Source organism: Bos mutus, chromosome 24 (genome assembly GCF_027580195.1).
Source record: "Bos mutus isolate GX-2022 chromosome 24, NWIPB_WYAK_1.1, whole genome shotgun sequence".
Classification (NCBI taxonomy): Eukaryota; Metazoa; Chordata; class Mammalia; order Artiodactyla; family Bovidae; genus Bos; species Bos mutus.
Genome location: NC_091640.1, coordinates 35,335,812 through 35,349,510, shown reverse-complemented (window position 1 = coordinate 35,349,510; position 13,699 = coordinate 35,335,812). Strand labels below are relative to the sequence as shown.

The 13,699-nt window shown below is 44.1% G+C and overlaps 1 protein-coding gene and 1 long non-coding RNA gene across 2 annotated transcripts in view; one reads left to right on the top strand and one right to left on the bottom strand.

Moving 5' to 3' along the window:
- COLEC12 (collectin subfamily member 12) overlaps positions 1-6,649 on the top strand; it is a 184,559-nt gene extending 177,910 nt beyond the window's left edge. The window contains exons 9-10 of the mRNA XM_070361815.1: positions 3,502-3,647; positions 5,211-6,649. Coding sequence (XP_070217916.1) covers positions 3,502-3,647; positions 5,211-5,230 — 166 coding nt within the window. The 3' untranslated portion in view covers positions 5,231-6,649. The remainder of the gene's footprint in view (positions 1-3,501; positions 3,648-5,210) is intronic.
- LOC138985424 (uncharacterized) overlaps positions 1-13,699 on the bottom strand; it is a 37,380-nt gene that overhangs the window by 4,840 nt on the left and 18,841 nt on the right. The window contains exons 2-3 of the long non-coding RNA XR_011462480.1: positions 1,469-1,633; positions 912-962 (exon numbers count right to left, since the gene is read on the bottom strand). This is a non-coding gene — a long non-coding RNA (uncharacterized lncRNA). The remainder of the gene's footprint in view (positions 1-911; positions 963-1,468; positions 1,634-13,699) is intronic.

The window sequence follows — 13,699 nt, the reverse complement described above, 5'->3', positions numbered from 1 at the left end:
CACCCAACAACCACAAATACACATTCTTTTCAGGTACATATGGTACATTCACCAAGATCGTCAGACAAGTGCTGGGTCATCAAACAAGTCTCCAAAAATTAAAAAGCACTGGAAGGGAAACTTTGGCTTCATCTTATGCCATAATCACTCACTCTTCATGCTTCATGCGACTCTGGCTTTGGCCACTAGAAAGAAACCTCTATAGTGGGAGAAAATTCAATAGCAAAGAAATGCTTCTCTCTCCTAAGATTTTCTTGTTTTGAGGCCAGGCTCTTACCAGAAGAATTTCCTCAGCCATGAAGCCTCCGTCAATCTTGCGGTTGATGAGAAAGTACTAAGTTGTGTGGTTGGGAGGGGCTGATTGCCAAGCTTGAAAGTTTGTGCTCTACCTCCATGAGGATAAACCCGGAACAGGGAGGGTGGGGGTGGGGAGAGGGTGCTTCACAGCCACCAGCTGAGATGCTTCATGATTCCAGCTCCTGGAAGAGTGAGTCTAGGTGCTTCCATGGGCCCCGGTGTACTCAGAATACACTGTCCCAGTACATAACGCATGTTGCTATCCAACCACTTCTGCAACTTATGTGTTAAAATATGGGATTCAAGAATTCGGCACCCAGGCTTCAGCCATTTCTCTTTCAGAGTCTATCTGTGGAGTGAGGTTTAGGCACTATTTAAGCTGAAATTCTTCTCCAGCACATATACATTCTGTTTCTCTGACATGCTCTGTGCTGTTATAAGCATGCAGACTGGAGGGATTGACCACAAATCACTCTGTGTGATTTTAGCTTTTCCAAAGAGATGCTGGGAGACCATGTACAAGACAAACTACCCCTGCAGCCTGGCTTCAAGCTACTCCATCTCCCACCCCTGCTGGTCTCACCTGGGTCACTCCACTCACAGCCACGTCCTACCTTTAGTCCTGAAGGATTACTTCAAACACCACACTGAAGAATTTCCATGACCTGGAAAAAACAAATGGAGAACGGTGATAAAAATGATCTTCCATTATCAATTTGTTCTCTTTCGTCTCATCTATCCATCTCTTTTTTTTTGGCCATGCCACGCCAGTTGTAGGATCTTAGTTCCCCAACCAGGGATCAAACCCATGCTCATAGCAATGAAAACAGAGCCTTAACCACTGAATTGCCAGAGAACTCCCTGCAAGCCCCTTTTACCTACTGAAAAGGGCAAGGAAATGCAAGGGGAAAATACTAAGCAGATCGTCTATCAGAATTCCTATTTATGCAATTTTCCAATTAACTGTGAGATAAAAAATATCAAATGTCCCATCATTAATGCATCCAGAATCACAGTCTCAAATTTGGCAAGCAACATTGGGAGGGAACCCCCTCATATAACTGCAGAAATGAAGCAAGTGTACATCAACACCACCAAACTGCCTGGGCACCGTGGCCATTTCTAGGAAGGTCTGTCAAGGCAAGAGAGAAACACACCAAAAAAAGCTTACATCAAAGTTTCCTTCCAACTTCACCTTTTCTTGGCATCACAGTCTGAGATTTGTTACTGCTTTGTTTCTTGCCTAGGATGTAAGTTCTACGAGGACTGGCAGTCTGTTCTCTACAGCGCTCGTGTTGCCATCAGCTAGCTTTAGCCCTTGCGTGCAGTAGGCACTCTGTGGAATGAATAAGCAAATGAATGACTGTTTCCACCTAAGTATCATCCCATTTATACTCTCATTGCTTGATGGTTTCCTCTAAAATATCTCTTCATCTCTGAGATCATTAAAAAAAGATATTTATTTAGTCATTTATTTGGCTGTGCCTGGTCTTAGTTGCGTCTTGTGGGATCTTTTGGTGTGGTACACACACACACTCGCTGGTTGTGGTGCACGGAGTCTCTAGCTGTGGCGTGTGGGCTCAGTAGTTGTGGCACGCAGACTTAGTTGCTCTGCAGCATGTGGGATCTTTGATCCCTGACTAGGGATCGAACCCACATCCTCTGCATTGCAAGGCAGATTCTTAGCCACTGGATCACCAAAGAAGTCCCTCACTTTTCATTTTCTTAAAAAAAAAAAAAAATCCCTAAATATACAGTTGGTGCAGGGGAGTCAATTCTACCTCATTTTCCCATCCTTTGACTGTAAATTTCGACTCCCCTTTTCCCACTGCCCTGATTTTTGCTGGTCTTGTCGTCAAAAGATGGAGGCAATTTGGTCTTTATCCCTGGGTGACCCTGGTAAGAACCTGGCTTCAGAATAGGAAAATCTTAGTAGTGAGACGTGTTTCTTTACTGTAGAACTTTCTTTGGCCTTCAGAGTCTGTACAGTGGAAGATTTCTCTCTAGTGGCCAAAGCCACTGCCACTCTGATAGAAACATGAAGCATGGACCAGAGTGAGTGATTACGGAGTCAGATGCTGCTGCTTGGGAAATGAGTCATCGTTTACGGGAAGCACCTCCTGCTGCAGATGTTCTTTTCGGACCCTCCACACGAGGCAAACTTGTCCTCTCAGGAGGTGACCACAGGCTTCTGTTCAAGGACCTGGCTCTTAAAGAAAATGTAGCCTTTCAAGTTTTGACTCTTGGAAGCACATCTAATTGATCGCTTAGAAAGAGAGGCAGGAACAGCGAACCCTGAAGAGGGGCTACTGGGAGCAGCAGCAGACAAATTAACAAGCCCCAAGTTGAGCTCATCTTAAAGACAACTTGTTTTGAAGAATCTCTCTCCCAAAAAAGGCAGTGAAATGTATGAGTCATTTTCAGTAAGATTAAATTACTATTTCTTTCTGAAGCAATTAGCTATCTACAGCTTAGCCAGAAAACCATAACCAAGTGTTCATAGGGTCTTCTAAGTGTATATCAACGTTCTCTCCATTTTAAATATAGTAGTGTGTATATGACCTTCCCAAAGTCCCTAACTTCCCTTTCCCCCCAGTGGCCATAAAGTTCATTTTCTGAGTCTGTGGATACAAGAATATGTATGGCCAAGTCCCTTCACTGTTCACTTGAAACCACCACAACGTTATTAATCGGCTATACCCCAATACAAAATAAAAGGTTTAAAGTTAAAAAGGGGGGAAGGGTGTCTCTCTGCCTGACTCTGACTTGTTAGAGACAAGATATCAGAATGTACAAAGATTCCCTCTGGGGTCTCATAAGTGTGTGGGTGTATCATCCTCAGAATGTATATATTCACACTCAAGCCCAGAAGTCAGCATTCCAGTACACATTAGAAAGCTGTCATTCACTGAGCTGTGTTGAAGACAGATTTACTTCCTCAGCAATGTGATGAGGCAGCTCCGTGAGCTGCCTCTACTGTGGCCAAGATAACAAGCCTGCAGGGAGAGGCTGCGTCACACGCTCCTCTGTGAAACAGCTGCTCCTTATTCAGAATCAGTGTGTGCAGCTTTTTAAACAGCGCGTTTTCATTCTGGGACGCATGACAGGCCTTGGTTTTGTTTTTTACATTTCTCTGCTGCTCTTGGGTCAACCAAACGTCTGCATGACTCTGCAAATAACACTTGATTTCTGTTTTCTTAAAAGAAATTGGAAAGCTGGACAGCCAGATAACTGGGGTCATGGCCACGGGCCTGGAGAAGATTGCGCTGGACTGATTAATTTTGGGCAGTGGAACGATTTCCCATGTGAAGACATGAATCACTTCATCTGTGAGAAAGACAGGGAGAGAGGTAAGCAGTGGAAGGGATTTAAGAGAGCACAGCAGAGCTTGTATCTTATTAAAGGGCAAGAGGTGAGGAGTATAAGGGCTCTGAAAGTAGGTTCTGCAACTGGATTCCAGTCCTGATTCTGCCACTTAGTATCTTGGCAAGCTATTAACCTCAGGGAAATAATAATAGTAATCCTCTTAATGGGGTTTTTGTGAGGACTTAAGTTAATACATGTGCCTAATGTAGAGGAAGTACTCAGTAAATTTTAGACTAATGGGTGGGCCTAGGTCATTACCTTATAATATTGTCAGTCAGTGTTCTTTATCATATGGCACCAATGTCATATATCTTTTTATATAACAAACTATCAGAGAAATTGGGAAAACAATACCACTTGCAATTGCATCAAAAAGATAAAATACCTAGGAATAAATTTAACCAAGGAGGTGAAAGACCTATACACTGGAAACTATAAGACATTGATGAAAGGTATTGAAGAAGGCCCAAATAAATGGAAACATATTCTGTGCTCACAGATTGGAAGAGTATTGTTAAAATGTCCATTCTACCCAAAGAAATCTACAAATTCAGTGGAATCTTTATAAGAACTCCAGTGTCATTTTCCACAGAAATAGAGAAAACAATCCTAAAATTTGTATGGAACCACAAAAGACCCTAAATAGCCAAAGTAATCTTGAGAAAGAAGAACAAAGCTGGACACACTCCCTGATTTCAAAATATATTGCAGAGCTACAGTAATCAGAACAGTGTGGTAGTGACATAAAAATAACACATATCTCTATCAGTGAAAGAGAATAGAGAGCCCAGAAATAAACCCATGCACATATGGTCAGTTAATCTATGACAAAGGAGCCAAGAATATACAATAGGGAAAGGACAGTCTCCTTGATAAACGCTGCTGTGAAAACTGGACAGCCACATGCCCAAGAGTGAAACCAGACCACTCTCTTAACCTTACACAAAATAAGCTCAAAATGGATGAATGACTCAAATGTTAGATTTGAAACCATTAAATTTCCAGAAGAAAGCATAGGCAATAATCACCTTGACAGTTATGTTCGTAATGATTTTTGGGATCTGAAAACAAAGGAAAAACAAGTGTAACTACATCAAGGGGCTTCCCCGATGGCTCAGTGGGTAAAGAATCTGCCTGCAATGCAGGAGACACAGGAGACACTGGTTTGATCCCTGGGTCAGGAAGATCCCCCGGAGAAGGAAATGGCAACCCACTCCAGTATTCTTGCCTGGAGAATCCCTTGGACAGAGGAGTCTGGTGGGCTACAGCCCATAGGGCTGCAAAGAGTCAGACACGACTGAGCACAACAGCACTACTACATTTGGGATTTGAGTTGAGACTAGGACACCCCAGAATAGGCTCCTTTGAAGTGAATTTTACCTTTTATTGAATCTGAATAAGAACTTCGAGGCATTTATTTGAAAAAATAATTACTGAATGATGTATTTGGAATGTTTTCTTTAAAAACACACACTCCTTTTTCTGAATTGTCTGTTAACATTGTTCTTTAAGAGGAACTAACACCCATTCTTTTTCCTCTCTTTTAGAATTAGCAATTACATTATAATGGACCGTGATATCATAAAAGGAACAAACTGTCGACAGTTCTCGAAGGCAAAGATACTTCTTTCTGATTGCATCACTTTCTCATTAAATTGAAGGGGAAAGCACTGAAGACCAATTACTGAAAACATTGAAAGCCCATGTTCTCTACCATCTGCCTTGCTCAAGGACAAAGTTTGGAACAAAAGTGTTCCCCTAGTGTGATATATGGATTGTCAGTAAGCAAATGGACTGAATCACATAGATTCTTCTCAGCCAATAACCATACAGTTATGCAAATCATATCTTCCAGAGTATGGAATGCTCCAATCAGAAAAAAGATTATCATTGGTTGTTGAGCTTTAGGAAGAACTGAAAACATACACCGTGTAAACAGTACCTTACATTTCTATTGATAAAATCCCAAATGTAGGAAAAATATGCAGACATACAGATATATAGGCCAACTCTTAGTAACAATATGAAATATACTTAAAGAGCTTTTAAAACTTTGTATTTTTGTACAAAATATTTGCCTTTTTACAATTTTTTTCTTTTTATTTTTGTCATTTTACCGATATAGTACATGAAGCCAAAGAAAACAATAATGGTACTAATAAAAACTCATAGGGTTTCTTGTCAGATTTAATTCTACACAGTGGCAAAGAAGTTTTTTCAGTTGTGGTTTAAAAAAAAATTAAATATATGTGTGTATGTATATTTTAATGTATCATTTCCTCAGAGAAGTCAATCACTTGAAATGTCTAGAAATGGCCCTGCAGATTTTGCCAGTGGAGGTCAAGCCTGAACATGTACGTGGCTCAGTCAAGTGGGCTATGCCTCCAGCCCATCACCAGCCAACACCCTTGCTGCGTGTCTGCCAGGCTCAGAGGAATGGTCAACTCAGGATGTGCTTTTGCTTCATTTTGGCGGAGTCGGGGGTGGTGGAGAGGCATCTGTTGGGAAGGGTGGACAGAGCACCTGTATCTGGCTATTTATAGAAGGTCCTGTTTTGTGGCTGAGACATGAATACACTTGGTTTTAGGCCCATACCAGGGCAGATATTAAATGTCAGGAAGGTATGACATCACATCGGCCAGAGGCAGAGATGCTAAGATGGGGACAGCTCTATGCTACCTGGAAATCTTATGTTTTCTGAAGTCAGATTCCAAAAACACAGAATTCCAATGCACATGCATGATGAAATGCAAGAACACAACCTTGGCCACTGTGTTGAACCTTTTGTTGGAGCCCATCTGCCTTCTACTCTTTAACTTGCCGTGGAGAAGTCTAACATGCAATGTGCTGAAATCAGGCTTAAATGTAACTGATGCTCAAAGGTAAGATTTCCACCCACCAGATTCCCTTCCCAGGACCTCCCCAGCCATGCTGCTACCTACCCCACATACAATGGTAAAAGAATAAAGACAGAGTTTGACTTTCACGCCTGCAGCCGTGTGGACTGTGTTGTCTTGCCCTGGTCACTGTTTATGCTGTCTCTGCAGCCCAGGAGTGGCCATCTCCTCAGCACCTGGATGCCCTACTATCCTGTCCGTGGGGTCTGGTCAGACTGGCAGGACCTGCCATCATCTGGGCCCTGGACCCTGGTACCTCTTCAGGCTCAAGACCTTTTACAGACTAAACTCTGTCTTCTTTTTCATCCTCTTCTGGTTTCTTAGGTGTCAGTTAAGATAATGTTCAGATGCAACTTGAACTTAAACATCTGATGCCATCATCAGAAGAGAATGTTGCTAATTCCCACAGGTGAAGGCGTTCCTCTCCTGGCCCTTATACCTTACCCAGGGTTTATCATTCTCTCAGGTTTCAATCAGATGCTCTCATGTCATCCTCCCAACAGCCCTAAGAAGTGGGGCTTCCTACTTACTCTCCCCATTTTATAGAGGGAGGCACTCAGGGAGGTGACATCATTTCCTGGGTCATATCATCACCAAGGAGTGAGGCAGGATTCAGACTTGAGCTTTGAAAATGTTCTAGGGGGCTTCCTTGGTGGTCCAGTGGTTAAGACTCTGCACTTTCAGTGCAGAGGGGGAAGGGTTCAATCCCTGGTCAGGGAACTAAGATCCCACATGCCACCCATGGTGTTACATAGATAAGTAACATTTTTTTAAATGTTCAAAATTTTTAAAAATGTTCCTTCTTTCAGAAGCAAGGTCCTTCTTAATAACAGAGTAAAAGCAGATGAAAATCACACATTACCAGATGCCTCATGTACGGCTCTAGATACTTAGCTACTTATATACCAAGTTTCTATTCACCTACTCACCACTGATGCTCTTCTGGGAGGAGAGTTTTGGTAAAATGTCGTGAAGTTTTCAGGTTATGAGTTGCTATGAGAAGATGGTGGAGAAGGCAATGGCACCCCACTCCAGTACTCTTGCCTGGAAAATCCCATGGACGGAGGAGCCTAGTAGGCTGCAGTCCAGGGGGTCGCTAAGAGTCGGAGACGACTGAGCGACTTCACTTTCACTTTTCACTTTCATGCATTGGAGAAGGAAATGGCAACCCACTCCAGTGTCCTTGCCTGAGGAGTCCCAGGGACGGGGGAGCCTGGTGGGCTGCCGTCTATGGGGTCGCACAGAGTCGGACACGACTGAAGTGACTTAGCAGCAGCAGCATGAGGAGATGGAAACTTTTTATTTTTGTCCCCATCCCTCAGCATGTGGGCTCTTACTTCCCCAACTAGGGATCGAACCCCTGCCCCTTGCAATGGCAGCTCAGTCTTAACCACTGGAACTCCAAAGAAGTCCCTGTTTTTCTTTTTAAATGGCTCTTGAAGAATGATTGCACAACCAGAAAGAACAAAACCCTTTCTTTTCCTCTTCCACAATCAGTGTTCACCTTTATCAACTCTTCCCATATCCATCCTAGTTTAGCACTTAAGAGTTTAAAGCAGACAACAAATACTACAACCTGCTCTCTTTTTAAAAAAAACAGATGCTGAAGGAAGTAGAAAGCTATGTCAGTCATACATCCCGCCTAAATCAGGTAACAATACTAAAGCAAGTGTATTTTGCCTCAAAACCAACTGATCGCTTCTTGAAAAAGTATGTTAACTCATTCATGGCTCAATAATAAGTCTAATAATAATAACAAAAATTAAATATCTTTAGCACATTCACATACATTATCTCTTCTAATCTGGGTGCAAAACCTTTCTCTCTACTTTAGGAATGAGGACGCTGAGGCAAATCTGAAGACTTGCTCATTGCCCACATCCCAGTCATGCAAATCTAATCAGGCTCATCGTTCTTATGTTCCCTAAATCTAAGTCCATCCTAACCCTTATCCCCAGCTTAAAATCTTCTGAGTTGCCTGCAGGACATACATTCAGGGGCCCTCAGGACCAGGTCCTCAGCTGTCCCTCCAGCCTCCTCTCTGCTGTACCCTCATGCTCCCTTGCCTTGAGCTGGAACAGCCTTACAAGCCACCTGCAAAGTTCCTCTGTGCTCCTTACTTACTTTTTACTGCACTCCTTCTTAGAAATCCAAACTCTTACCTGGATTTCCATTCTCTACTTCTTTAAGATTCAGCTCAAGCATCACTTCTAGCCTGAATCCTTTCCCAGCAAATGCATCCTGAAGCTGAGACTTCCCTTCATGTCAAGTACTACCCACAAGGGCTCCAGGTACTATAAAAGAAAAACCCTTTCATGGTGTTAGACCATCTACAGATCGGCTGAGAGGCCCAAACATCACTGAATTAAGAAGAGAAGGGTGAATGGAGCCAATCAGCCACAAAATCTTAAGAGAACTGAAGAACGGGAGAAGCCAATCAGGAGAAATGAAGGCATTCGTGTTGATGATAGTCGGTTACTATACATCTACTATATTGGACAAATGTGTAATATATCTATTAGGAATGGAAGACTGAGTGAAGAGAATCAACTGGCAAAAGAGATTCATTCTACATACTAACATATGGCCCCGAGTCAGGGAAAAGCTTTCGAAACCTTTTCTGAATAACAGTGTAAGGAAGTATTTCTTTTCTCTTATGCTCAACAGTTTTAGAAGTATAGATGAACTTTGGCCATCTCTTTAAGAGGGAATTTTTCTATACAATAACTTCATTTTCCTGGAAAACATCCTTTAGTGGCACAGCATCACATTTATTTTATAAATCACAAAGCAGATGTTGTAGAGATTTTGCTCCACCCGTTCATCCTTCTTCTTCTCTTCCTGGATACCCTTGTCAAATAAATAATACATAGCATGCCCAGGTTACACAGGTAGCCAAGAGTCCAAAGAAAAGCAGGCTTAAGATTTAAGCCTTAAACCAACTTAAATTCTCCAGATGCAGAGCTCCTGGTTTTCACATTTTTCAATGAATGACTTTATGAATGAACTATCTCAGTTCAGCCCTGCCTGCCACAGCCAGGGTGATGGCCCAGGCTCCAGCCTTCCTCCAAGGACTTACGAGCCCTGAGTTTGTAAAACAGGAATCACCCGTGCAACTTGGGCAGGAGTTAGCTGCCAGTGAGGAAGCTCCCGCCAACAGCTCATCCAGAAGGTCATTAAACAGGCTTAACCAAAGGGGCTTGCTTTAGTCCTCTTGGCCAGGGATGGAGAATTGTCCTTTGGCCAGTCTTCCAAGCACTGGTGCCAGAGTTTGCTGTATTCTTTAATCATCGCTTATTGCCATGACCCACTAAATCATGCCTGCAAGCTGCAAGGAATTATAAGATTGTTAAAACCAGTTCCTGTGCCTGAGAGCAGAGGAGCTAGGCCAGCCCTGACACAAACCAGCACAACTGCAGAGTAGCTGTAATAACACCTCATGACTCCTAGGAACTTGGCATGTACTGTCTCCAACCACTGTGCAAGGAAACTAACTGAAAATCAGACAGGCTAAATAGTTTCCTAAGAACTGGGATTTGAACCCACAACCACCTAGCTCCCATAGTAACCTTCCTGAGAGTCTGGGCTTTCTATGTTGTATTCTGTTCTTTGCCACAAGAAATCATTCAAATCACCAAGTCTCTCTCACAGAAGCAGGGAGATAACGGATGAATCCTGATTTGAGCTCTTTACATGAAAGTTCTACACCAGGGACTTCCCTGGTGGTCCAGTGGCTAAGACTCCACACTCCCAATGCAGGGGGCCCGGGTTCAATCCCTTGTCGGGGAACTAGATCCCACAGGCTGCAATTAAGTGTTCACATGATGCAACTAAAGTCCCATGTACCTCAGTTAAGACCTGGCACAGCCAAATAGACAAAAGTACTAGATCAATCGCTTTGTTATCTGAGCAAAGAAGCAAAAGTCCACTTGGCACCCATACCATGGATGTCCAAAGAGGTCCAGATTGGAGAAACCACCCTAGATGCTAGAGTAACTAGACCTCTCACAGAGTTCTCTGATATACATTAGTGTCAAAGAGAGGCTCTGGAGCCAAAGAGACCCAGGTTTGACTCCTGCTGTCTACCTCCTTGTTATAAGACATACTCACACAAGTGGCCAACAGCTCTCTCCCCTTGTCTCTTTCTTTCCCACCAGGCCCTCTGTTCATGGACAGAACCAGCATCGGACTTGGGAGGAAAAGGCACACACAGAAGCCTGATGCTGTGGGAAATCCTGCTCACACAGACAGAAAGCAAGCAAGAGTCTCCAGTGGACTTGCTAACGTGTTCTTATAAATCTATAATCCTGCCACCACTCCCCCCAATATATCCACCATGATGTTCATAGATAGTAAAATGAATGGTTTTTCTCGTGCTTACTCAGCATATACAGCGGTCATGTGGGCTGCAGACACACACTGCCCTGCTTTTGATGGGAATAATAATTTGTTTCTAAGTAACTATTTGCTATGCCTCCATTGGGGCTTCCCTGGTAGCTCAGCTGGTAAAGAATCCACCTGCAATGCAGGAGACCCCAGTTGGATTCCTGGGTCAGGAAGATCCCCTGGTGAAGGGATAGGCTACCCACTCCCATATTCTTGGGCTTCCCTGGTGGCTCAGCTGGTAAAGAATCTGCCTGCAATGTGGGAGATCTGCATTTGATCCCTGGGTTGGGAAGATCCCCTGGAGGAGGGCCTGGCAACCCACTCCAGTATTCTTGCCTGGAGAATTCCCACGGAGAGAGGAGCCTGGCGGGCTACAATCCATGGGGTTACAAAGAGTCGGACACAACTGAGCGATTAAGCACATGCCTCCATTCAGACAATACTATTTGAAAACAAGCTGTTTTTACTTGAAAGGTATAGTTTGGGGTCCATTTCATAAAATAGTCAGGATTTCAGGCCCACAAGATGCCACCGAATCAACAGTCTGCAAAGAGATAATCAGAATGTCACATATTTCAACCCCACACCTACCACCTTGGTACACTTGGTGAACTATACCAAGGGGCTTGGATCAACAGGCATGAGGATTAATGACCAGTACCTTCAAACAAACCTTGGCATTCCTCAGATGAAAAAAGGGACTAAAAAAGTTACATGATGGCTAGATAGATGGAAAGAAATAAGGGAAAAGGGAGGGAGGAACATAGATGCATAGATAGATACATTGATGCATAGAATGGAAGAGAAAAAGGAAGATGGAAGATCAGCTAAGAGAAAGCTGTTACCATTTTTTCTTTCTTTTTAATCCCAGAGACCATTTGAAAGAGTTCTTTCAGGGGAAAAAGCACTGCCTTAAAGTCCACTGAAGTCCTCCACCCTCCCCCGCCCGCCCCCGATGACACCTTAGGAGCAGCCAGCTCCATGCCACACACGCTTCTGAGGGGATGAGCAAATCATCTGCCCAGGATCGCCTGTGCTCACTTTTCCACTCTGCGGCTCCAGCATTTGGAAATCCCAGAGCCCAGAATCGCCTTTTCCTGTTTTCGTTTTCCATCGCCTGCACTGTGTGCTTCCAGTCTGCAGTGAGGACTGGCAGCTGGGCCCACTGGCCCTGGCATCGGGGGTTGCTGCTTCCCTCCCGCTCTGGGGACAGTTTTCCTCCCTGTGATTTAGCTCAATGACACACACCCTGAAACGACCACACCTCATGAGACCAGGACCCAGCAAGTTACCCAACACCAGGTGGGGATGAACCTCCCCAGGAGCAGATCTGCCGGGGCAGGCAGTTCCTGCAACCAGAGACCCTCACGGGAAGGCGCTGGGCACCTCTGAATGGCAGGCAAGGCTGATCTTCTCTCTGAACATTTGTGTGAACTCCAGATTCCCGTCCTTTCTGGTCTAGCCTGGTCTAGGCTTCCCAGACAAGGCATGGTGCTAGTGGTAAAGAACCCGCCTGCCAATTCAGGAGACATAGGAGACATGGGTTCGATCCCTGGGTCAGAAAGATCCCCCTGGAGGAGGAAATGACAACCCACTCCAGTATTCTTGCCTGGAGAATCCCATGGACAGAGGAGCCTGGCGGGGTACAATCCATAGGGTCACCAAGAGTTGGACGTGACTGAAGCCACTTAGTACACAGTGGTCTAGCCCCACTGCTATTTTTGAGAAATAATCTTCTACTTAGTGTTACAGATTATATAAGAAAATATCACCTCCCTTAAGAAAATAAGCCAATTCCCAAGCACTTGAAGGATAATGTCCCAGACCACACAGCCTGACGTGTCCCTAAGGGTCACATTCTCCTGGGGTCTCCCAGGTCCCTGCTGTCATCACAGCAGGAGGGGGACACTGCTCTGTCAACACCACACCCAAGCACCCACCTCCCTTTTAGTCTCTAGGTTAGAAGCTCTGAAGAAAGCTTATAGTCAAGGCTAGAGCACAACAAAAGATAATCAGTCACAGAGAGCATCCAGATGCTAGACAAGCAGAGCCTGCCAGCCAGGGAAGTCTCACCTGGACTGCTTTCCTCGCTCCAGGGTCCCACCTGACATCACCTTGAAAGCCCTCTGTCGAGAACCTTTTGGGCATCCAGCCCCCGAAGTGCCCCTCTCTTGTGTATACATCTGTGGGTCCACGCTGGGGACACCTGTCTCCGGTTATTCACATGACACAGATCTCAGCCTTCAGACGAGATCCAGTCTCTCCCTTCAGGGTTGGCACCAGAATAACCAAATCTCAATAATAAAAACCCAAAGCCACTACTGTAAGAGACAGAGGAAGGGACAGGGAGGGAGACAAGCCTTGGTAGAAAGGCTGGAAGGTGAGACTTTACCCAAAGGAATGTGATCTCCAAAGGCCACGTGCTACATGTTAACCCACAGATGTTCCATGAGAGTCCTCAGCACTTCTCAAATGTGAATTAAATTGAGCACCTTTACTGCACAGGCAGTTATTCATTCATTCATTCACCAAAGATTCACATGGTCAATCTCTATGGCTTCTTTACTATGTTCTAGATCTTGTACTAGGTATCTTTTTTTTTTTTTAATATTCACGGGATTCTCTCTATATTTTTCTGTAACTCACTTTAAATATAACTTTATTTATTTATTTATTTGGGGGACTCTTAGTTATGGGAAGGAACCTGGGGATAAGGGGATAAAGCGCATATTTTTATCAGGTTAGTGCCAAAA